General features: G+C 40.6%; 1 protein-coding gene across 2 annotated transcripts; it reads right to left on the bottom strand.

Moving 5' to 3' along the window:
* Positions 1 to 70: 70 nt before the first annotated feature.
* add3b (adducin 3 (gamma) b) lies at positions 71 to 26204 on the bottom strand. Of its 2 annotated transcripts, none has more exons than XM_069658231.1 (15): positions 25991 to 26204; positions 17121 to 17358; positions 14466 to 14610; positions 13695 to 13846; positions 12933 to 13013; positions 11481 to 11630; positions 11030 to 11173; positions 9712 to 9810; positions 8958 to 9131; positions 6408 to 6668; positions 6083 to 6199; positions 5572 to 5661; positions 4340 to 4463; positions 1917 to 2012; positions 71 to 1715 (listed from the first exon to the last, which is right to left on the bottom strand). In XM_069658231.1, exons 2-15 carry the CDS (start codon positions 17319 to 17321, stop codon positions 1459 to 1461), a joined length of 2091 nt encoding a protein of 696 aa, XP_069514332.1. In that variant the 5' UTR covers positions 17322 to 17358; positions 25991 to 26204; the 3' UTR covers positions 71 to 1458. The 2 variants fall into 2 exon arrangements, with proteins under 2 accessions (XP_069514332.1, XP_069514333.1); XM_069658232.1 differs by lacking the exon at positions 25991 to 26204 and adding an exon at positions 18146 to 18223.
* Positions 26205 to 26341: the final 137 nt, after the last annotated feature.

Below are 26341 nucleotides of genomic sequence, written 5' to 3'. Positions count from 1 at the left end.
GTTCGAATACAGATAAGCAATCATAGCATCAAGTATCTTTCAGGCAATAAGCAAGAGTCCAATATCCCAGTTATGGAAACATATGCCGGCTTTTATTACATCGGAGGGAAGGCAATTTTAAAGGACTTTGAAGTGACGTGACCGTAATGTAAAGCATCCTGGAAAAACCCAGGCGACACACAAGCAATGTAAACAACAGAGGAAGTACAAGCACTAGGCACACAGATTACCTAAGTTATGCAATTTGTAAACACAATGCACTGTGCATTTAGTTGAATAAAAAACATAATTAAAAGAAGTGTTAAAATCGATATTAGATTGTACTGTCACATTTCTATAATTCATTGTTCAACATTTGGTTTAGCGTAACAAAAGAACTTCACAGAAACAAACTTTGTACAGAGTTCACTCCCTTTGGGTCAAAACAAATCATTCACATTATTAACGGGGATGTTAATATAAGGTCCTCTAATATACTTTTATATCACACTCTGACAGAGGCTATGCAGACACAGCATATTGCCATCAACTCATTAATTGGGCACAACATCCATCATACTCAACTTCCCGTGATCCAGGCTCGGCACTTTCATTGTCGACATCCAAACAAGTTATTTGCTGTCAATTCTCTAAAAGTCAAACATCTCCACTCATCACATCAATATGCAAGAAGCATCACTTTACTGAGCTCTCTCTGTTAGTCACAGTCAGTTCCTTTTCACTATTACAATAAAGCAGCAACCATGGGAACAATACCACTGACGTTAATGTAAAAACATGAATTATTACTATCCATCACAGCATGTTTAGTATAAGAGTTAGTCTGTAAAGTAAATATGTCAAGACTATCCGATCATTTATTTGACTATCAAACACTATATTGTAATACCTATTATATAAACAAACATATATTATTACAAGATAATATAACTATGGATAGTTCAGATACAAATCGTACTTCTCATAACGGCCAAACGTTGTATAACCGTTCAGCTAAGGGGACACTTCTCGTGTGATTGTTACATGTTTAAAACTGTTTAAACAATTTTCTTAGCTTTCAGTATAATGTACATTCAACAAGGAAAATGTGCAACAAAAAAAAAAGAAAACAAACACAACTGTAATCTTCCCAACCTTGTTGTTCTATATCCGTTCCTAAACCCCATTAAAAATATGGGTAATTACATCCACACCTTTGTCTTTGTCATTAGGCTGAGCCCTTCAGGATCACAAATTCTCATGGGGAAAATAAACATCCATTTTACCATCTAGGAAAAACGTTCACATGTAATAATAACTGTGAAAGAGAGGAGATGTGTAAAAAGGACAGAGTCCTGGGAGACTCTCTGACTAAATGATCGTTTGTCTTATTTCACTCCCCTTCAACAAACTGAAAATTCAGAACGGATTTCAGGTGGTTTCTTAGCCACACACTCATTTCTTTTACACTAAATGCCCTCAGGCTTCTGATTTTTCCTTCTCCTTCTCCTCCTTCTTTTTCTTGCTCTTTTTCAAGAATGAAGGTGTGCGAAACTTCTTTTTCTTCTTCTTTGGGGACTTGGTCTGGCTCTCTGGGGTCTGAGCTTCACCTGTCTTCTCATTTGATGTAATTGAGATTTCCACTGTATCCGAAGTGCTCACGCTCAGCTTGGATACCTCGATGCTCAGATCCTCCTCCGTATCTTCCAAATGGTCTTTCCCATTGGGAATTACGTCTGTCAACAGATGAAACCCGAGTGAGTGAAGGGGGGGATGGTATGGGAAGTGCAATCACACAGGAAAAGGTTGTAATAATACATTTTAGTATTAATTTAATTTGAGGCATTTCGTGCCCTTTTACACATTACACCAGAGGGACATAAACACAGAAAAACAAGCAGCTCATCCTGACACTTAATAATGTCAATGCTTATTACCGTGCTTAGCTGGCGTCATTAGGGGAGAGAGGGACAGGGAGATTGTGGAACCATCAAATGTTGTCATCTCATCTGCATCAGTGGCATCATCATCTTCTGCAAGAGGATTAAAGAAAAACAGTGAGTGAGGTGCAATAGACGAACCAAATGATGTTATTCAGAATGGATTTTTTTACTGTTTTAAGAAACAAAAAGACCTGGCCCTTTTGTCTATGATTTGTCCTACATCATTTGCACAAGTCCGCCTTTGCTGCTGACTTTTCATCCGTTAAATTGGCGGCAGAGTGCGTCACTGAGAGAAATCACCGTTCATATGAAGTAAAAACCGAACAGAGGAAGCCAGGCGAACTACTGAAGCTATTTTTTTTATCGCCGCTGCATCTTCCTTTCCCTAGCATCGATGTGTTTATTCGCAGTTCTCAGTCTTTCCTGGCTTTCCTTTTTGAATGACAATTACAGAATACTGCCATCTGCTGGTATCGAGAGACATAACCTCTCATGTAGGTTTAGAATAAACGTGTTGGTTGGCTGTTGGCTATGGTCCTTGCAGTTTGTTGAAGCGCATCTTTGTGGCCCAGATACAAGCAACATGAGGTGATGCAACAGTCAGCCACTAGTTATTTGATGAAGTTGTCTGATACAGTTATGCTAGCACCTCTGTGAGGTCAAACATCAGCAAGGGAGCGCAATTAGCTATATACGCGCTGCCAATCCCAGCTCTGGAGACGCTGGTACAGATGGCTTTTTATAAGACTTTAATTTTTGTATATATTTCAAACCATGGATTTCTATTGTGCTTTAGTATAACTTATTTTGTGTATTGTCTCGTATCTGAACCTTGAGTCTGTACTGAAGTTTTGAATTGAATTGAATATGAAGTCAGCATGCTTACATGCCCAAAACACCAATGCTAATATAATAATGTTGAGCAGGTTAAGTTTTAACCATCTTTGTTTTAATAGTTACATCGCAGCTTTTGCTAAACAGCACTAACCACAACGTAAAACTAAAGCTAAAGGGACTAGTACTAATTATTCACGTTACATATTTTACAAGATGATGGAGCTGATCAATAAGTTAAATAATCACCAAAGTTATTATATTTCATCTTAAGGGCAAACGTAAAGGTCTGAAACTAATTTCATGGCAATCTATTCAATTGTTGCCAAGAAATGTATCTTATCATAACCTCATGGTGGAGCAGAGAAAAGGTCAAGAGACCACCAAGGTCAACACATTTATAGAGGCATCCATGGTGTCCAATCAATTCATAAGTTGTAAAAGATATTGAAAAAAACTTGGACCTGCCAACAAACCAACTAACTCACATTACCCTCCCTGATTACAAATATAAACAAAAACTACTGAACACCAGGCTTGTTAAACAGCTTTGTGACATTTCATTAATCTATTAGCTGATGAGTTCCACGACCGTCACATTATTGTGACAAAAAAAAAAAAGAGGTGCTACTCTAATACACAGCAGTAGAAATGCTTTCCTCCTACACACGCTTTTTGTCCTTGCCTACAGTCATAACACAGACACGAGCAGTTTGAAAAGACCGATGTCTTTGCAGCTCATTTCTCACTGTCCATTTGAGCTGCCTTTACACACACTACAGCAGAGCTAAACCACGCACTGACTGTGTTCTCCTGTTAGCTATTGTTACAGAATATCCTCATATCAGTGGATGTAGTTACAACCTTTCCTCCAGGCAAGAACGACACACTCTAATTTTCTGCCTGGAACACGGGCTAATAACACTGTCTTTGTTTTGTTTGGTCGAGTAAGTACTGCACACTTTTGGAATGTGTAAAACTACAACAATAGCACTAGACCCAGGTAATCATCACACAATTAAAGCAGTGTGATTCATGGTATAATAAAGTGTCAATCTTAAAAAGCTCAATTTAACAACACAATTCCTCACAAATATGCCTTTTATGGGTCCTACTCTTCAATTTAACTGAGTTTGCTGATTGACCTCAAGATTAACTTTGTATCTGCAACTTTCATTTCAGTGACTGCTGAGGATTAACTTCAAAACATCACACACTCGTAATCTACATGCGATGATATAAGATTTTACAACCTCAAGTAGCATTAACCAAAGTACCTCTAAGAGCAATTGTACACTGTAAGGCTTTGTAACATTAAGAAACAGTTCAGCCCCGGTGTATTTCTGATCTTTCACTCTTGGCATAGTCACAGCCGCAATCATGGGTCTGGAGCGTTTTCATGTCACCCTTTTGTATCAGCTTGGCTTAATTGGCCGAGGTGATACAAAAACAGCACCAGGTAGTGTCGCACAACTTTCCAATGTTAAACCAAAAAAATAAAAAACTATTCCAAGTCAACAAGTAGAGCTGCAACATTGCAGAAGTGAGGCATTTCGATCTTAAAGATAATGCATGAAGGATACCTTCTTGTCCTTGCTGCTTCCTTTCCACCGTGCTCTTGTATTCCTCCAGCTCCTTCTCTGTCAGCTCATTGAAAGGATTGGGGGGAAGAGAGCGAGTGTGCTCCTCATCCTCAACGATGAAAGCCTGATTCAAAGGACACAATAAAAGGACATTACACACATGAGTGCATGCATTTTGCAGCAACTTGCTCATATAGAACAATGATGAACAATGGTTATATATTTATGCAAACAGTTTTTTACCTACCTTGCGCAATTGTTAAATGAAAAAGAAATGGGTTTACTAAATCCTGTTTGCAAATCTCAAATCTGTAGTTGATTTTTTTACACCAGTAAATGCATTTTCATACCAAATCAAACTGAAGTTATAAAGTGACATATTTATCTTTCACTGACATGCTCACCTATTTGATCAAACTAGTTTGAACTTGTTCTCTATCGCATTGAGACTATTTCTCCACTCTGTTACATATTCCATATGTATGGGGAATGATCCCCCTGCCATTAGGTTCTGTGGATACCTTTTCAAAACACACTGGCCTGCCTGGCCCCACCTCACGGTTCATCTATAAAGCACCTGTGCTGGCGTGGAATCGGTGATAGTTTGATTGGAACCGTCTCTGAGCGGCCTATAAACTGGAGAGATCTCCACTCAGAGAACTAAGGTTACAACGTAACCAAGCGTTTTCTTTGTTGGTCTTCTTTGGTCCCTCTGACAAGCTAACTTTATAGAAAATGTTTACTCCATATTGTTTTATTAATTGAATGGGTTTTTATGTGTCTGTTATCTATAAAGATTTTTGTGAGTGGTTGTATAGTTTGGTTAGACTTATAGGGATTAATGTAAGGAGAGGATCCAATGAGTTTTTTTTGTTTGGCCACCTGTAGTCACTTTGTGTACCTCATCGTAGTGCCGAGAGTTGATTGACACCCACTTTTAGTGATAAGAAAAGACTTAACCAAGAAACTAAAGGACAGCTACTTGAAAGACGCATAGCCCAAATCTAATTATCGACTAAATAAAAAACTTTTGACAAGTTAATTACTTTTTCAGTGATTAATTACCTTTTACAGAGCAAACAAAGTGTTGTAAGGCTCAGTATAAACATGGTGATTGCTCTTAGTGTTTGAAGTGTTTAAGATTATGTTCTAAAGTAATGCAGAAAAATAAATGTTGGCACAATTTGTATCATCTAGAGTGGTTCGCTTTTATTCACAGTAAACATACTCACCGGTCCTGGTATTGTGTCAACAACAATTCCTGACAGTAACTGAGACTTCGGTCCTGGAGTCATCTGGTCACCTCGGTGCTGTTCTTTTATCTGAACGAAAAATCATACAAGACGCATTTCTTTTAAAAACACTCTTCAATGGATTATCCATCAGCTTCATGATTTATTCTATATAGAACAAAGCTTTTATGCTTAAAGGTACAGCTGCAATTATTATATTAATTGTTTATCAATATTACAAATAAAGCTTTCCAAATTGAGGCTTTTCTTTGTCACATGACAGCAACGAGAATATTTTTGGACTTAATTTCATGCAAAACAAGCAAACTTTTAAAGTAGTTGTCACAATGTTTCATTTGCACCTATCAGCATTAATTTATCGAAAAACAAGTCTGCTTCTTTTATTCTTTCAATTTTTAAGTAGTATACTTGAGCTTCAAATCATGTCGTTTTTCCCATGTCAGCTGTAATCATGATATTATGCACGCAATAAGAATAAGCAACAACTGACCCGGTTCCTCTTATCCAAAACCTCTGTGGGATCAGTGTTGAGTGGGACAAACTGGTTGGGGTCCTCAATCTTGATTGGTGTGCCAACGCTGTTGCCTGGCTCTGAGGACTTCATCCACTGAGAAAGAAAAAGAAAAGTTCATCAGGAAAAATTGGGAGAGTGATTTTTAAAGATTTATAACACGCATTCCTCGAGCTTGCCACAAGAGGGCAGGCTTATATCAAGTAACATGAGCTCCCAAAATCACTATTTCCTTCATAGGCCAAAACAGTAAGGATGAGGTTATTTTATTTCTTGTTACAGTTTAATATGAAAACCACCGTACCATGGTCCTGGTCCTGGGGCTGATATCCCCGCTGAGTGACTGCTCAGGGACATTGACCCTCAAGTAGCTGTTGGGTGAGTTGAGCCACCGGGTCCTTTCTCTCTGTTGTTTCTGCGCCATAAACTTGAAGGGGCTACGCAGACCGAGCTCACTGTCATCTGGTGGCACCGCTGAAACCGTGGCAGGGATCTCCACGTCATTCTTAGAGCGAGGTTTTTCACGGACTATGGGGTTCCTGTACGAGTAGCCTGTTCTGTATCCCTGGAAGGTCGCACGAAGAGGAAACATTATTCCAACTCGATAAACAATTTTCTTTAGCCAGAGGTGAGTTTGTTTGCAATGCTGTTCTTCTGTTTCCTCACAATCCATTAAATAAGAAATATCCAACTATAAAAGACACACAATTCAAAGGGCCACCCAAGATTCACTCACACAATGCTTCTAAATATTTAAACAGGTCTGTATATACAAACAGCATTTTTGCAGATGTGCACAGTTTCAGAGAGAGGACATAAAACTCTGGTTTAGACGAGTCTGTTGTTAACAATACATCAAAGCAAACTGGTGGGAGCTTGAAGTACGTGCGGAGTCTAAAGCTGGAAGTACAACACTACAAGCAAAATCAAAAGTGGCATTTTCTTGCAGGCTATATGACAAGTTTGCCTCTGAAAGAAAAGCTCTGTGTTGGGCTTTGATCCCAACAGCATGAGAGAAAGCCATCGTTTCCTCCACAGAATTATGCACTTCAGTTTTCACGTTTGTAGAATAGTAGGGTATAGGCTTGATTAACATATATATTGTTCAAACATCGGCAAAAAGCACCCAGTCAGTGTCTGTTACCACCTTTCCGGTAGCCCAGATCAAGGAAAACTATACTGGTAAACAAGTTAAACATGCACAGAGGGATTTAATTATTGTGTTTAGGCTTGCACCAGTTGTAACATTCAAATACCTTTCATCACAGCCTAAACGTGAGCTGGAACTAAAATACGTGTATTTTTTGTGGCTGTTGGTTGCTTTTAAATTGTGACAGTTATTTGAATGTAATGAATGGACTCATTAATGGATGGGAGAACGTTTTTGTAAAAGGGGTCATTTCTGTAAATTCTTCATCTACACTGCTCATGTGTTTTTCTATTTTATCTCCTTGTCTGGTTTAGATACTTTATAATGGTATTAATCTCTATTCTACATAGAAATGTGGAATCTGTAGGCAGGGACGTGGATTTCCGGGACGGCAAGTGTTCTGGTTTCTGTTTATAGTACGCTTGTAGAGTAATATTGACCAATCACGTATCAGCAGGCTGCGGCGCATGCAGGAAAAACAGTCCGTAATGCCATCCCGGCTCCCATCAGCTTCATCTGATGATGATTTGGCTTCTTATTAATCTCTATAAAGAGACATCTGCATGCTAACAGCTAACAATCTAATTCTCTAGATTTAAAATTCAGCTTGAGATAAATTCCCTGACGCGGTGTCACGAAAGCCGTTTTGCGTTCAGATTTCCAGACTTCCTCGAATGCACCATGATCGATCCGAACTCCGTTCAACAAACGAGCACTTTAAAAGTTTTCTTCTCCTCTTGAGGACAGACCTGACAAAGCTTCATGTTTACTTTTTATAAATCTGCATCATGATGTCGAAATTTGGGCAAAAGTATTTACAAGTAAATCACAAGAAAAACGTTCTTCTTTAAACAATGACGCACGCAGAAAATGAAGATGATTATCGCTAACCGTTTTTATTTGTTAGCTTCAAAAACTGTAAAAGAACAGTTTGTTACTCCCCCACCCCTCTAGCTGTGACCTTTAGTGTTTTGGGTCCATTTTGACGTCATCACATTCGCTACATCCCCCAAACTCCACCTGCTGGAGGGACAAACAGACCTCCTGTTGCAGTGAGATTACTCCTGGCATTTGCACCCAGCGCCACATTCAACAGTCTTTGAGAAAAGGCCAAATCCTATTCCAAATTGAGTGCACAAGAGTCCTTCCACTAAGTGATTGTGTGGTCTGTGTGGCTGCAACTGCCCACAGCATGTCTCACCATCTGGAAGCTATGATTGAGAGGGTGGGCGGGCTATGATCACACACAGCTAACACAGCTGCAGCCCACTCCAGCCACACTTGTTAGGGAGTAGCACACTCAAACAGACAGTCTGGCATCTTCGGTTTCCACAGAACATGTCGGGGCCTGGTCATTAGCAGTGTGGTTAGAATAGTAGGGTTTGGACTGAGGGAAGTGCGACGCAGTACAGCATTTTTTAAGGTTTTACTCGACCAGCAGGGAGCATGCTTGCCGCAGACTGAAAACAGATCACTGTGCTCAACATGGTCTGACAATAATTACACTGGTATCTGTAATTGTAGTGAAAAAACGTTCACACAGTGACAGCCAAAGTACCACAGTAGGATTCAATTACACGAATCAGATGCACAAAAATATATCTAGTTCCATTGTGTTCTCTAATCAGTCACTTCCCGAGGAAGCGTCACAGACAGGAAACTCGGAGCATCATGGGTAAAAGCCACAGGTCAGGGTTCACTTACCAGGTTGTCCAGCATCCTCATGAGGGACTCAAACTCGGCCTCGCCCACTTTCCACTTGACCTCATTGTCCATCACCACCCCGGCAGCAGCGACTCCCTGGGTCATGGGTTTAAACTTCTCCTTGTCCAGCAGCACCAGGTCGTCCAACTTGCTTGAACAGCTCAAAGCATTCACCTAAACAGAGCCATGTGATAACATGTCATTCTGGTGCACACAAGTTTTGCTTTTGGAGTTAGAAGCCAAATTAATATTCTGTTACTGAATGTTTTGCTTTATGCATTAGTTATAATTCTGCCAAAGCCGACTCAAACAGAGAACACCCATTTCAGAATGTTAAATACTTTCTCTTTTAAGATACAGTAGCGTTTTCGTTTCAAAGTAATTTTTATGAGTTGTGAACTGAGTGGTTACTATGTGTCAAAACCAGCAGAAAAACAAACAGCAGGATAATATGTAACAATGAAACGACAGCCTCCCACACACACAGCAACAGGTCTCAGAGACACTGCAGGGGTCCACCTGGCTCTGACTGAACAGTGTTCTCTGGCACACTGGTACTTTGCTATTTGCAACCACACTTGGATCCTTTGTGGAATGAATTAAAAACATTTAAACAGGTGACTATTTCAACTCATGTCGTCAGCTTTACATTTTTTAACAAAGTCTATCAAGGCCACATTGAAGTTCTCAAATGACTGAACTGAACAGAGCAATAGCATATATTACTAGGAAGCAGTAAAGAAGCCTTTTCTACCTGTATTTCACAAGCTTGCTGTGAGTGGTAAACGTAGTGAAAAGCTTCTTCTACTGTTTCTCCCAAAGCCAGCAGCCCATGGTTCCTCAGGATCATCACCTGGAAAACACAGGAAATAGTTAATCACAGCTCGTCATCATCACAATGATAATACATCAGCCTTTCCACATACGCTAATGTATTATAATTCATTTATATGCATTTATTGGCAAAAATTATTTTTTGGACTTACATAAAGTAAGTGGTTTTTATGCTAAAACATTTTAATGCTAAAAAACACTATTAATCAAAATATTCTGTTCAGTTTACTCTTATATAATTTGAAACTATGTAATTACTAACTATAATCACAAACAACTCTCCATGAGCTGAAATAATGAGCACTAAGGGCTGAATGGATGGTGTTGACAGGTGACAGAATTTAAGTCTATAAATGTGACGCTGACAGTTGCATAATATGCTCACTGCTTTCTGGGTGACAGCTTGACCAGAAGATCAATGTCACTTTTATACTATTCTGTTTAATATACAGCTACACAGTCTGCTGGTGGTTAGCTTAGCTTAGCATAACAACTTGTAGTTGTAGTAAAATCCACATACCAGCCTCTCTAACGCGCAATGATTTACACCTCATATCTAGTTGGCATTACAAAAAGTGAAATAATAAATAATTTGTGGTTTAATATTATGTACAGTATATATATCTATATATATATATAGATATCTATATATTTCTCAGCGGATAGCAGTGACTTCCTAGAGCATGGCTGGTTACAAGACAACCTCACACTGACAACAAGGTAGTTGCTGCCTCCTGTCAGGTCAGCTGTTTCCACCTGCCCCACCTAGTGTTTATGCTATGCTAGTGTTGATGCTAAGCTAAGCTAAGCTAAGCTAACTAAACTGAGCCTTTAGCATCATATATAGTACACAGATAAGAATTGTATCTATTTTCTCAATCAAATTTCACCAATTACAACAAATAAGCATTTCTAGTGTCATGTACCCTTCATGTCTGCAGATGTTATTGAGTGGGGACACCTTTTTTGGACTCATGCTAATGTTGGAAGTTGGTTAGCTAAACACTGGCATTCAATCTGAGTAATCTCAATTTCTATATTTAGACTGTATGATTGTGTATTATGTCTTTTAAATTTGCAAACCAATAATTAAGAATAACCCTGTATGCAACCAGCTGTGTATGTGCTTTGATATAGGCTAATAACTGAGGACTGTCTTTCTAAGCAGTGTTGAAAGCCCGCTCTGTCCCATGAGAAAGTGAGCCTGTCATTAATGGAGTCCCTTGGTTTGACAGTACCTTGGCAGTCGGGCCCAGAGCTTTCTGAAACTCCACCTTCTCCTCTTTATTATCCAGGCTGCCATGGTAACCAAAGCAGCTCACGTCTCCCAGAAGCAAAGCCTCCTGGGAAATGGGCAGGATTCCACATTTCATGGTGGACACCTGTTAACATGGGATAAAAGCAACTGAGACTGTGACACACCGACATCTGAATAGAGGCACATTTTCTGCTATCGGGCACAAATAAAACTTTACAGAGAAATGTTCATCGCATGCTGTGCATTTTACAGCCAGGCTTCAAAGCAAACTGTACAGCCCATTACAGAGTGTCTGCATCAAAATTAACTAGGCATGCAGGGGGCTGCTTTTAATTCTCCCCTTTTCCTCTGGTGCAAATAATAATTGAGCAGCAGCCTCCATGTTTTGATTAAGATGAGGCTCATTTTATATGTGTCTTGAGTGTACTTACAGCAGCTGTGGCAGGAGTATGTATGTGGATGATGCATCTCACGTCAGGGCGCATTGAGTAAATGGCAGCATGAGAAGCAAACCCAAAGTGGTCAATGCCAAGATCAGTAGAACCCTGGTCCACCACCTCGCTGACTATGTTTACCTTTACCTACATATGCAGAGGAAAAGAAAAAAGCAACGTACTGACATAACAATAATGTGTTTATGATTAAACCATTACAGGTTCCTTGTGGTCTCTTCGTGTAAACAAACAATGTTATGTATACATTACTTAATTCCTTAGAAAAGTCAATATTGTTCCTCCCTGAGGCCTAAAAAGTGCCTCAGGGAAAAGCACAATACATTCCTTACAAAACATTTGTGAAGCTCTTTTATAAATATTTTGTAACTTACATTATGTACATCCATTTTTCAGGTAGCTAGCTAGCAATCCCCGCCTTTTGGTTGTTCATAACAACTGAATGTGTTTTTCTATTGTTAGCCAAATGCTCGTGTTTACATCTGCCTCCTATTGCACACGCATGTCATACAAACAAAACAGTGACGCACACAAAAACATTGCTCAACATTGGATAGATACAAGTAGTAATAAACTCCATAGAGTACCTTTAAGGCAAAAAGTACTTCATTGTTTACCTGCCAAACACTAGACACTGCACTGTTATCTATGTTAATGCAATTTGCTTGAGAACAAAAAAGTTTTAAAGGGCCAGTTCGCTGATTTTCAACCGCAGTCCTATCATGCTATTATGGGGAGCTAATGCCATCATGGTAGAAAAAAATGCTATTTTGCTCTGTCCTTTGGAGGACGCTATCATCACCTATCATCACCTATGCCAGACCAAGTAAAACACGTCATCTGGTGGAGGCCAGGGAGCTCGCTAAACTACACTTCCTCAATCTAGGACGCCCGCCTCCGATGTCATGTCTCGTTCAAAATCGTCAGGTTCGAAATGTAGACTGCAGACCTGAAGTTTTTTTAGAAGATCCGCCGGTATATTCTCGTCGTATTTCAGATTCTGTACCGCTCTGAGCTGCTGCCTGCAGCGAAACGGTATTTCACTCTAGCGTATCTCGCTGGGCCGCTCCTTTCAGAGGGAGGGGCGCAATGCATGCTGGGTGTTGTAGGAATGTAGAATGGGCAACACCACGAGCTGTTGGTACAACTTTCTCCACAGCTATGGCGCCAATTTCAAATATTATTGCTTCTATCGATTACAGAGAACACCAGCTTTGACTGACAGTGGCTCTTTCCAGGGGCAAATTGCTCCTTTAATGAAACATCTCTACTTCTCAGTGATATACATTTTCTTATGATGATTTTACCAAAGACATTGAAACTGCTTTCAAAATTTGTCCTAAAGCATTTTCTAATATATCACAACAATGCAGTGATACAATGTGCTCATGATTAAAGAAAATACTCAACAAACACAAACATGATGCTTACCAGATTTGCTGCTGTCACCTCAGCAAAAGAAAGGCCTCGTGGACCAATAAGAACATGGTCCTGCTCTTTATTGACACGCACCTGGAACAAAATGAACATAACATTAGAATCTGGGTCCCATTAATAACTTGTAAAAAGCAAACATTGTGAATCTTCTGTTTTTATATAACAGCATTCAATTCGTGTTTGGTATCTGCTACAGCACAATGTGACACTTGGATATAAATGTTTTCCTGACCTAATGATGCCTCTGCAGGAGTTCTTTTCCCATAAGTACATACTTGTCAGGGTCAAAAAGTCTGTTGAAAGGCATTGACTCGACGGGAGACCAAATCTCTCCACTTCCACAAACGTTCTTTAAGCTGGGTTAGCAGCCATTCAGAGCAGGGAGACTCATTTCACAAGTTCAAGGGTAGAAGAAACTCTGAACCACAGAGGGAAGCTGTCTTCATTCTGAATAACTCAAAAATCAGTGTGTGGGTTGATAAAACTTTTTAGGCTTTGTCTTTGGGGAAAATCTGGGTTTTACATCTTGACATCGCAGGTGTTCATCACAATTTTCAATTTGGATTCCTGCTGTTGGGGAGTTGCACAAATCCACAAATCTGTCTTTCCCAAACCATAAATAATATATAGTTTGTGAAAATGAAGAAGGCATTCCCCTTTAAGCCTTCCAGGAGCGGGAGAACACGATGAGCACAAACTCTGTGTGGCATACATAAGCAGATGTGCACTGGAGCAAGATGGAGAAGTTGTACTCACGGTAATGTAGGAGCTTGTAAAACGTGCCCAGCTGAAGAGGTCAACCAGCCTGTAGAGGCTGGCCAGCCTGCAACGACTCTGCTTCTCCCCTTTCGCAAAGGAGGGAGACTCGATGCCATACAGGTCATTGACTGGAGTCACCGTCCCAAAGCCTGTCACAAGACATAACATCAGTCACTCGTAGTGCATCAACAATGTTAAATTTGTCCCAGGGAACTTGAGTCTCCGCAGCTGAAGCTTAAAAGGGCCTTTCTCAGAATTCCCATCAAGTCACTGAGGGGTATTTTTGGGATGTAGCACCATATAAGGGCATTTAGTGATGCAGGACCCCATCTTTTACAGCCACTTTAGCCTTTTAGAGAGCAGGTCTCCCTCTGCCACTTCACAGCCATTTCCTAAAGTGATATATACCAAACATTTACAGTTTAAATTGTCAAACTTTAGCAAATGTATCTTTTTAGTTCCATGGTTCTCCGTGTCCTTCCCGGAAACATCAGGCAAAGAGCTTACGCTAACATAATTAGCACTGCAAACTGCTGTAATTCATTACCAAGACTGATCATGAGGGCTGCTTAATCGAAACACTGTCGATAAAGAATGCTGTCAACAACAGTTTCAGGGTTGTTCGGTGTCACAAGAGTCTGAGAAAACATTCTCAGACAATGAAGATATTCATCCTGCATAAGCAGAGCATACACGCTGAATGAAAATCAGGCCAGGGAGATACATGGAGACAATCACACGCACTGACTGAAACACACTGCTACTCACTGATAGGCGACGTCAAGGGGACAGACCCTCCCAAAGTACTGGCCATGACCAGGTCAGCGATCTGTCTCAGAGCCAGGAGACCAGTGGGAGTGTTGCCCTTCGTCAGCTGGTCCTGGATCAGGCCTTCCAACTCATCTTTAAACACCTGTATGCAATAAGAAATGTATTTTCCTTTTAGGGTAGTATGAGGCGAGACGTGAAGACAAGAAAGGAAGGAACACAAACACCATCGTAAAGCTTCATTAACCTAGCAACTCTTTTATACCCCACCTAATCTTTACTTCATTCCAGCACCTCCTCAGGAAGTGTCAGGGAGCACAGCATGCTTTCAGACGTTTTCTTATTACGACTGTACACAAATCACAAAGGCCACTAAACACCTCTTTGTGTGTCTTTGAAAAGGGGTTCGCTGGAAGCAGGGGGGATCGCATTAAACCTGACTATCAATTTTTGCCTTCAAGAGTAGCCTGTGAATCTTGAAACAGCACTATTTTCTGTTTGCTGCAGCTAAGCTCCAGCATTCTGCTTCATCCCACCACGGTATCCATGGTGATGAGATGAGCTCCACTTGTTGGGCCGTTGTTATGCAATCGCAGATGAGTGTGGGCTCGACTTATTTCCATGCACTTCATTGGCATCATGTGTTTCTTGCACCTCCTTGTACTTCTTGTTACCAGACTGCGCTGCTCTGGTTCTCATACATTTGGTTTATATTATACATAGATGATATCTGATATTATTTATTGTTGCTGAATGAAAGGACAACACTAAATAATATTTCATGAGATTGATCCATGAAGCTTAGCACAATATCAGTGGACACTTAAAGTAACATTTTGCAAGACAAAGATAACCAGCGAATATTCACATATCCGAACCCTGAGGCAGAGGAAGTTTTCTCCATAAAGGTTCTCCATAAAAATGCAGGACCAGATTTTGGTATCGGATCTGTGTTCTCGTTTGCGTTTGTAGTCCAGGTAGTATTGAGCAATCACGCATCAGCACGCTTCGGATGCATGCAGTTCATGTGGAGAGCAAAAGTGGTGGAACGCAATCCATCGTAATGCTATCCCAGTTCCCATCAGCGGTCATCTGATGATGAGTTAGCTTTTTAATAATCTTTTTTAGGGCCGTCACTTTCCCCAAAAAATCAAGTTCTAACGAATTCAACGTGATATGGAATTTGTTCAAATTATATCAAACACTAAGTGTGTGTGTACACTATACATAAAGCGCCTCTGAGGTGCGTAGGTGTTGAGATGATCAGTTCTGTAGCACGGTCTAATACTAGACTGATACTCTGTTTTGGGAAGAGCTAAGTGCGTGAGAGTGGGGTGGTAAAGCGAGTGAGAGAGAACGTAAGTGTGTGTGCACAAGTTACGTGAAGTGTCGGGGCCCAGGGCAGCGGAGGAGCAAAGAGTTATCGGTAGCTGTGTAAACAACAGAATGTACAGTTTAGGCTGTGTTTGTGCTTAATAAAGCCTACGCCAAAATGTGTAGCTGAGATGACAAAGAGTAGCAGAAGTTACCGACGGAGCATAGCATCGCACCGGAAAGGGGGCGGAGATAAGCGTGTCAACCCGGGTTTTGTGTTCCCATCAATGCCGATCAGAGCCGAGACGATAATTACCCGGGTCTGAATGCCAATTGAAGCCTTTCCCATTAAGCAAAAAAGCTGGCTGTTAGCAGGCTTTTTGACCAGTGGGAAAACAGCTTAAATCTCCCCTGTGCTTTCTGAATACGGTTGGGGCGCTGAAGCAAGAAAGGTTAACAACGGCTTGGCTTGTTAGTTTCCTCCATTGGTTTGTAGCAGGCGGCATATTATCGCCATCTATTGGAATACAGGGCAAACTACTTTAAACATGATAGCATTCTGGGACTCTGGATTTGTTCATGGGCAAGTGTTATCTGCTGTGTTTCAGTTTTGATTTCGATCACATCATTACAGTTCGAACTATTAATATTTCACCAGGTTCGAACGGTATATCAAATTTCGATTGAAAAGTGATGGCCCTAATCTCTTTAAACAGACATCTGCATGATTATCGTATCTCAACTCCAACTCTATTCTTGCATCTCAATTTGCTAGTTGGACTGTAAACAATGCAGCACAAGTCTTAGCCAAAAGTCCTTTTGTGCTAATCACTGGTTATACGGGAAGCCCCAAAAAGTTGGCCATCGCCCACAGATGCTATTCTGTTGTTCTGAGATTACCGTATAATTAATGATCTACATGTTTTGCTAGTTAGTTGCTACTTTTTTAGCATGTGCAGTCCATTTCAATTTCAAAAATGTTTAGCAAAATGTATCTGTAATAACACTGTTAAGACATCAAAGACTTGGAAATTGATAGATACAGAACAAAGCCTTTATCTGTTATGGTAGATCATTTCAATGAAGTTGCAGCCGCAGTTTAACAATGAATACCTTAATAGTAGTTCAAAAGCTTGGACAGTGGCAAAAGGTTAAGCTTAACTTGATTCTTATCGTACATATAAAGCACAATAGAGTGTATGAACTGACCTCCTCCACATTAAGTCAGTCTTGAGTGAAAGTACGGCATTCCTCTGCGGCTCTAAAAGCGCTGTTTATTACTCATACAAACTGAAAGCGTGTGTGTAGGAGTGCACTTCTATGAAGCTGCGGGCTACATACTGGACTCTGCAGGATCTGGGTGACCCTCTTCTTCTGCTCCATCATGTTGAAGTCCTGCCTCAGGTCGGGCGACATGTTCCTGCTGCGGAGGTACTCAGGGTCATTCTCGTCCACGCGGTCAAAGTAGCGTTCCTTGGAGTCGTTGCTGGACAGGGACAGGGTTAGAGACCCCGCTGTCTGTCTCACGTCCACCAGACTCATGTTGTCACTGCACAGCCTCCCACTCGTCCTCTGGGATCTGTACAGAGAGGATAAAGCATCACGGCTTAGTTTGCATTCAGGCTGTCAAGGCAACGGGTGTTTTAACAGAAAAGATACTCTATGGGTGCAATGGTGACTCATGTAATTAGAGGGATGCAGCAAGGAGAACATTGTTATATGATTGATGCTGCTTTGTAAGCTCACTGTAGATGTGCAAAGAGGGTGAGTTTGTCGCAGCTGCTGTGAACATAATGCAGGCATTTATACAGGAGTAAGTACATTTTAATAACGTAATAAAAAATGTCTTGGCTCATAGTCCCAACATCTCCCATTCTCACTGTCACTTAGTGGGTATTAAAAGTTCACTCTGTCTTTCTTCTTTACACAGATGGAGGCCAAGTCACAAAGTGTGACATAAAAGAAGCAACAGTCTCCCCACTGCCAGAAGCCACAAAGCTTTGTCAACAGTAAACAAAGGTAGGCCTCATGCAAATTAGCTAATTTGAATAGCAGTTAGCACCTTTAGTGCTGCGGTGTTACCTGCAAGTGGGGGTGGAGGGATACAACAGGATGCATTGCTAGGACTACTATAAGGGCCTGGAAGTGAATTTTTTTAACTACACCAAACTACAATTCAACTTCTGTTTTAGCAACAGCCTTTTATCCAGAGCACTGCAAGAAAAAAACGGTATCAAATTACATCTTGAAGTCTACGAAAATTAACGCGGGAGGAGTCTTTTTTTGGGAATTGTACAAGCTACATCAAACACAAAGCGAATACACAAACTCACGAGGGAAAACCGTTACTGTAAGTTGAAATTTACCTGAAACAAAGTGCCCAGTTCGCGAATAAAACTCCCCTCAAACGGTGTGCTGCCGAGTTTTCTCCGACAGACGCTTCAAAAATGAGTATAAAAAGTAAGCAGGCGGGTGTTATTCCCCGTTTGGATACATTGTGAAAGGAGGAAAAAAAGCTTGAGCTTCTATGGCGCAACTTGATGCTGCTACAGTATCCAGACGGAGCAGACTGCCCGCTGCGAGTAAGTAGTGAGTTGAAGAAGAGTGAAGAGTGGCTGCATGGAGGAGGATGTGGGTGTGTTTGTGTGGGAAAAAGGAAAAGTGACCATGTGACTTCACTCATCCACCCACTAGGCCTTATGTATGCAGCGGGACAAAGGAATGGCCACTCAGGATCAGCACAGCTTTTTTAGGCTCTTTACAACCACACTGTACTATTCCTACGCTAGCTTGTAGGTTAGCACCCTCATTTCTATGCCTAATAACCCTGAAGGAACTTGTTAGTGTTGCTAGAGTTTTGGAGAGGATTTGAAGCAGGTTTCTTTGATTTATTTTCTGATGAATCTTCCTACCTCTGTGTCTGTATGTGTGAGTCATTAACTCCTGCAACTTTGTGTCATAAATAACTGAGGCTCCTGTGTTCCCACAGCCCCACAGTGGAGGTTTTACATCAAAGCTATATGGCCCAGCTATATGAAAGCAGAGCACTTCAAAGACAGAACAAGTGCTTCCCTCAAAAGTGAGTGCCTCGCAGAAGTTTTGAAATATATACGATGTTTGCTCGCAGAAAGGAATGAAACACAGCTAGTCTCAAGAAAGAAAGACAATGTCTGATCACATCTACTAGGGCTGAATGATTTTCGAAAAAATATCTAATTGCAATTATTTTGACTTATATTGCGATTTCAATATGATTTGGGATATTAAAGGGAATGGTCATTTTTACATCATTATTCTCATTTTCATTGAAACATATGAATTAGTGATTATGGTGTGATTTTTTGCAGGGATCTGTACCTAGCGAAGATATTTGATACTTTAGTCTGTGTATGATGTGTAGGCCAGAGCATCTCTGCAACACAATATTTAAATTATAATGTTTTTTTAACACACATTTCACCCTTAAAAAATATTGTTCCTCCTGCGATTTGATAATTGCAGTAGCCCATATTGCGGTTTCGATTAAATTTCAATTAATTGTTCAGCCCTAACATCTACTAACACAATGTATTGGGATCTCTATACTTATATATATGATTTAAATAAGGGATGCACGATATTGGATTTTTTGCTGATATCTGATATGCCGATATTTTCAAACCCTTTTTGCCGATTGACTATTTCAGAGAACATCAAGTCTCTACTGTAGTGGAACTGATATAATGCCTACTCTAATTGTAGTTGCCAACTGGCAGATGCAGAAATAACATAATACAGTGCTTTTTAAAATGTACACATTTACTGGGCAATATAAGAAAACCACTAAGGTTATGTACAAAATGGCATATTTATTTGTACGTAACATTTTCTTTTCTTTTTTAGGGAATCATCGAGCATTTAGGCATAATTAAAGCATTGTTTTATCTGCGGAAAATATCGGCAGAAAAATGACATATCTGTCGATGCCAATAAGTCATTTTCAAGCTATAATCTGCAGATGCTGATAATACCGTGCATCCCTAATTTAAATCTATTTATTACGTGCAACACACAACTATGTCACTTTAAAGCTCCTGTGATGGGCTTTCGGTTTGTGCTAATTTTGGCGCCCCCTGTGGACAAAGTCGTACCTCTTATCTCTTCGCTGATTTTGTCCTGTACATGCTTAAGTGGTGTTTTTTAACAGAAAATATCATCCTGCTTTCTTTAACAGTCCTACGTATCACTCACTTTAAATTTTTCGCCCTGGAAAATGTAAACAAAGGCAGTGTGCAGTTAATCGCTTCATCTGACACCCACCCCCCGCCAGCGGTTTCAGGCATTAAAAATAACTGTATAGCAATTATCAGTCTTGTCGCTGATGGTCTGGTTTGCTTTTGTAAGTCATATAGAGTCATCAGAATTAATTTCAGTCTGTTTCATAACCAGCGGAAAACTCCTCACAGGACCTTTAAACAGCAAAATCCCCTTCACTAAATGTGCTGGCTTTGCTTTCTTGATAATCCCACAGTGCATAAGTTCATCTAATGATAATATAGTGATGATAACACCACTTAATGGGGCCTCACGCTAGGTGGTTTCAGAAAACACGCTGCTCTTCAAGTGAATTAAATTGGTTCTCATACCTTAAATGGGATATAAGATGAAGATTAAAGCAAATGCAAAGCTGTGCAGATTTATCCTGCTACCAGAACAAGGAATCCTCCCTATTTTCCTGCCACCTCCCAGCTCTTTTCTGCCTTGCTGGTCAGTCTCTCCAGAGAGTATTGGAGCAATATGAAGATACACGCCATGTTAAGTGAACGCAACTGTGGAACTTCCTCAGCCCCCTGCTCTTGCCTGCCCCACAGAGTTATTACACCTTTAATCAGACACACTCGCACAAGTATCTCAATTTTGGGAGTAAGAAAAAGAAGGATCGGATCACTGACTAATACAACAATTCCAGGAAACAGAGTGGAGTCTGGGAGGCGGAGCACAGATGTGGACATATGGGTTGATGTAATGAAAAGCAGAACTTTCTCACTCCGGAGCTGCGTGACCCCCTCAAACCCTGAAACCCTGCCTCCCTCTTTCTGGCAGAGTTCCCACCGAAACCACACACAAGCTGAAATGTGTGCGCACAAAATACACACACACACGCACACTCCATCCTCCCACCAGTCGGCCCCAGCATTCTCGCTGACTATTTGAACTTTTCAGCGAGGGCAGTCTGTCTTAAAAGGATTGACCAAACGTCAGGTGTTATTAGTTCACGTTTCATTCACACAGATTACTGCTGAGGGTATCGATGTCCAAAGATAAAAGCACTCCTTTGTCTTGTCACGAAACCTCCTAATGCAGATACACAATTACTGCCTGGAAATATATGTGGTTAAAAATGAAGCTTTTACATAATCATAAAAGGTCATAAGGAAGAACGGCTGAACATGGTGACATGGTGATTCTGTTTTCTACAACCATCCTGTGGAAACCTCTTTAGACTTAAACACAGAAGCTAGCTGAAAACCACAAGCTGTGTTGTTGTGAAGAGTAAACCCAAGAGTGGATATTAAAAAACCTCTCCACTGCTTTAGCATTGAACTCCTTTAACATTTACTCACAATGGAGAGTTAAAACAATGATAAAAATCATTGCTGCAGAACCGGGGATATTGTATTTTTTCCATGGATAGAAAGTTAGGTTTAGGTTCTTATAATTATGGTCCACAATAAGAAACACTGCACAATAATGAAACAAAAAGTCCTCCAAGAGTTTAGCAATTCTATGGTTGCAATCTAGCCTCCAACAAAAACTTGCTGCTACCCACAATGCAACTCGACCACCAATCATATGTTTTAAGATTTGGGTCTGCTGTGCTAATAGTGGCTAATGTAGCCTCGTGCCTCAAAAAGAGGTGTGAAGCGTGTACCTGGTACCTCACTTCCTTTTAACTCCACACATTTTTTCTTTTCAAACGTAGCCATTAACAACTCTGACTCAAGTGACATCACTTAAGGCAGATTTTTTTTTTCACATGCAGCATGTCTGCAAACAGAATTTTATGTTTTAAATCAGTGGAGATTAAACTGATGGCAGGTTTGAAACGATGACGAGACAAAACGGTCACAGCTAGATTTTCATTTCGAGGAGAAGATGGCAAAATTTTCAATTTGCTGTGCTAGATGAGGAACAACATTTTGGACAGGGACATTGGTAGAAAGAATTAAAGCTGTCTGGCATTATGGAATGCAGAACATGCTGCACTATAAAGTGGGAACGCATCCACCCGTCTTTTGACCTGTTAAGTATTTTTCTCATAGTCTGGTCTGGTCTCTGCTTCTCATGGGTTTGAGGAGGTTTATAATGACACAGACACTAGTGCTTACCTGGTTTCTGTGAACAGGGAAAAGCTGCACAATGTTTGGCCTTGGACAGATCCATCATATTAGCTACAGACTGTTCCGTTATGGTGTAGAGGAGGCAACTGAAGACATATATATATAGACTCAATTCTTTTCAACATACCAGCTGTTATATTGATAGGCATGCAATACATGTAAATGGGAAATGACTGGAAAATTCTCAGATTATTCATTAGTGAAAACAGGACAATTAAAAGTAGTAGATGACACCAGTATATCTTTAAATAACGCTGCTCTAATTATGTTATAAAAAACGATTTACTGTGTCACTGAGTCACTCAAGTGATTTAATACTGGACTTTACAACTGTGAAGTTAAAAGACTTCTGAGAGAGATACAAAAAAAAGACCCAATTTGGCTGTGAAATATTACTTGCAGTCCAGAATATGCTGAATCCCACGCTTTACCCATAATGCAACTCGCTGGAATGTTTAATTGTACCCTTCCTGTCAGTTAAATATGTGCGTCCGCCGCCTTTCAGCCTCCCCAAGCCCTGTTTGTTGGGACTTCGTATCTCAGCTGAGATAACATTGATGACATCACGGTGACATCATCGGGGTTATATTGTCAAATTGGACAAAAGCGCCTTCAGAGCCACAGGAGACATTTTTCAACTACTTCCAGTTTAACAATTGTAATTTAAAAATACACGCTATTACTGTATATTCAGCCTATAATAGCACTCGGCTGTGCTGTTTTCTGGGAGCTCTGTACTAAAACAGAAAAATATTTCATTATTATTATTATTCCTATTTTTCATGCCCCCTAAGACTCGCTGACAGTTTTTGAACTGTTTTATTCTCAGGTCATTCATTTAAATTCCAAGACCTGATAATTACTGATCTGTATTGTTACTGGACTACATCCAACCAGACATTAGGTGAAGGTGTGTTAGTTCATTGGCTATTATAATCACCATTTAGTTGAATAAAATAACCACTTTTCATCTGTAAAATATGTGGAATTTAAAGATGCTGTCCTGTCTCTCTTGAATCTGCAGAGTCTCCTCTTCATGCTGAGAGAGGATGGTCTACATTCAGCGCCTACTCTAAGGTACCACAGATGTCTCCACTGCAGGACAAGAATAATACATGCTAAAACTTGCTTTCACTTGCTTTTTATTATTGAGCACAATGCAAAAAAGTAAAAAAAAAAACACCTTTCTGCAGACAAAAGCATCATCAGGATTTATTGGGACCAGACAGTACTGCGTACATTCAGAGTCACAGATATACATCTTTGTCATGATTCATCTCTAGGAGCAAAAAAAACAACAACTTTGTCTCACTTCTTCTTCACCAACACCGTTGCCATGGTAACCGGTGCTTGTGCTGTCTCTCGTCTGAGGCTGAGCTAGGAGGCGAGTGCGCCAGATAACGTCCACTTTCACAAACGAGAGGGTGTTAACCGCACAATGAAGGGAGAAGAAAAAAAGGACTGTGCCCGTTTATGGAAATACAATGAGGAGACGTTTTCCCATCAGCAAGTACAACTCTTATTCTGCCCCCTTGACTGATTGTTCTTCCGTTTTATTAGAGCACAAGTTAAAGGGTCATTGTGTTCCCTCATTAGCCAAAGCCATTCTGAGCTGATGACCTAGAAGATTGAATTCACAACAGTTTCCCCTCCAACTGCAGACATCTTTGAAATATTGTGCATAAACCTCTCAGAGTTTCGCCGGCCCACTCCCTGATAAACCCTGATTATACTTTATCTTTCCATCAACTTAATCCGGCTTTTGACTCCGAGTGCAAACTAAATTACACCATCGTTTTTATTTGCATATCCAAATATTGAAAATGTTAATATTTCTGAATAATTTAACAGTAATAACCGCAGCACTGCTATGCATCATCTGCCCTGGGATACCTGAATGCAATCCTGGCCTATAAAGCTCTTTGGACCACATTTACACGCCTTCAAAATAATCACAGAGTGTCATTTCCTTGACCCTTTTTGGACAATAGTATGACCTATTTTTCAGTGATCCTGTCATGCAGACTATAAAAATGAGTTAATATAATCCTGTTTAGTCTCCCTCCTGGTATTTATGAAAGGTACTGCCTAACTTGATGGACACTTGGGCCTACCATTATGTAAACGTCCACACTATCAAACTCCTGGAAATACGAGCTTGGCCTCCTTGAGGTATCAGGTACCGGCATGTACGCCAGTCAATGCACTGATCCGATACTATGACTGATTATCCTCCCAAAACATTATGAGACTAATGTAAGTCAAAGCCAGCAAACTGTCAGCAATAATAAAATAATGTATATTTTGAATCCTGCCTGTATCAGAGGGGTACTCTGCCTCAGCCGATACTCAAGTCCATGTATCTAAACTGGTATTGGGAAGGAAAAGATGGTGGACATGGTGTATTTCCAAACAGAGTCAAACATTTCCGAGCCTATGGGGATGTAGCTGCATCTCCTTGACATGAACAAAAGCGTCCCTGCTGTAGTTCTCCAGGAATACTGTACGTTAAAACACACATTTGCATTAAGCTTACAAAGCAGCCTTTCAACCTGGCAGGAAAAGGTTGCAGAGAGGATATAACTCGCACCACAGAGTTTTATTTTTGCTCCAAAACAATGCCATCTTTTGATAACTTCACTCAGAATATATCACTCCGCGACTTTCTAAATTTGGTCCTGCTACACTCCCACAGCAGGGTGGGTGGCAACAACAGAGCACACTTTGAACCTGGAACAATTTACATTGTTACAGTTGGATCTGTGCCTTCACAGCTTTTGGGTGTAGAACCGCACCGGCACACACACACACACACACATGCAACACGCTCGCACACACTCTGCAGTGGAGTGGAAAGAGACAGAATTTGTTTACCTAAGTGGAGGAGCTGGATGTAGTCCCTACTGTGGTTGTTTTTGGATGGCCTCCATGTTGGAGATCTAGTGGTTAGTGTGTGGTTTACTCTAACTCAGGGCTGCGGTAGCGGTCTGGCTAACCGATCTCCTATATGTTGACACGTTGTTACCAACACTTTGGGGAAAGTAGGTGGTGATTTGCAATTTAATAATGCTGTAAAACTCCTGCAAACCACTAACCTTCATGCAACAAACCTCACATTTACTACTTACAGAGAAACACCCAAGTTCAGTGCAGTAAAAGAATTCCATTTATCATTAAGTTCATTTAGCGAGAAGCTGATGAAATCATAAAACTTAATCTAACGTCAAATGCATCAAATGAACAGCGTGTTAAACGCACACTGGAACGGTAACAATCCATCGCACGGTTTAAAAGGTTTGGGTCAAGACCTGCCTTCTCAGTTTTATGGCCGTCTATAACTCACATCAGCAGGCACACATATTATGAAATGTTGTGCTTCCCCTGCCTCACATCTAAAGTCAACAAATGCTTGTTCAGAGTAATGTTCCTACGGAGGGGGAATTAATTGAAAGCAGCTGTTTTAAGCCTCTGCAGCTGGAGGAGAGCGTGCAGCTGCAGACAGGCCATTTTAGCAATGAAGATCTGCAACAATGTTAAAGAAGACGCTGTAAAAATTGCCTAATCAAGTGTTACAGCAAGCGAATGCACTAAGAAAGCACGTACACCGTGTTTTATAAGGACAGCTTTTCAAAAAAAAGGGGGAAAATGTTTATGATGAAGCATAAAATGTCATTTATTTGCCATCATTGTGTTGAGAATAAACTCCCAAAGCTCTAAAGCTCACAGATCACAAAATTGCACCATGCTACTTGACTAATTTGCTTTGAATTGAGCTCAATCAAAAGGCTGCTACAAGGTATGAAAAGGTAAAAAAAAAAGAATACAACTTACAGCGTTTGGTCGCTTTTACACTTATCTCGCAGAAGAATTCTTCCCGTTTTACCTCAAACTCCCACGGTTCCACCAGTTGCTCGCTGTTTACATTATCACTTTGAAGAGGGTCATCTGGTTTCCCAGAAGAGAGGCAACTGCTGCTTTGCCTCTGATCTCCTGAACTCCCTCGGCTCCTCTGTGACAGCGGCTGCCTATTCTCACAGGAAGGCAAGGGAACTTGTCAGAGGAGGTTCTGGAGTCCGAGCACTCGGATGGGACTGGACTGGACTGAAAAAAATGGGAGGGACGAGCTTCCACCCACAACACAAACACCTTCCTTTCCTTAATGCTGGCTAATTTGCCCTAATT

Source organism: Semicossyphus pulcher, unplaced genomic scaffold, assembly GCF_022749685.1.
Source record: "Semicossyphus pulcher isolate SPU_LCO1_2020_fin unplaced genomic scaffold, fSemPul1.0.p SCAF_12, whole genome shotgun sequence".
Taxonomy (NCBI): Eukaryota; Metazoa; Chordata; class Actinopteri; order Labriformes; family Labridae; genus Semicossyphus; species Semicossyphus pulcher.
The sequence above is the reverse complement of the archived record's forward strand: the minus strand, read 5'-3'. Positions and strand labels throughout refer to the sequence as shown.

Coding starts and splice junctions, on each gene's coding strand:
- add3b (XM_069658231.1), bottom strand. CDS start 17,321: ATGAGTCTGGTGGACGTGAGACAGACAGCGGGGTCTCTAACCCTGTCC. Junction 14,611..17,120: donor CCCAGATCCTGCAGAGTCCA/GTATGTAGCCCG, acceptor TATTGCATACAG/GTGTTTAAAGATGAGTTGGA. Junction 5,662..6,082: donor TTTTGGATAAGAGGAACCGG/GTCAGTTGTTGC, acceptor TTTTTCGTTCAG/ATAAAAGAACAGCACCGAGG.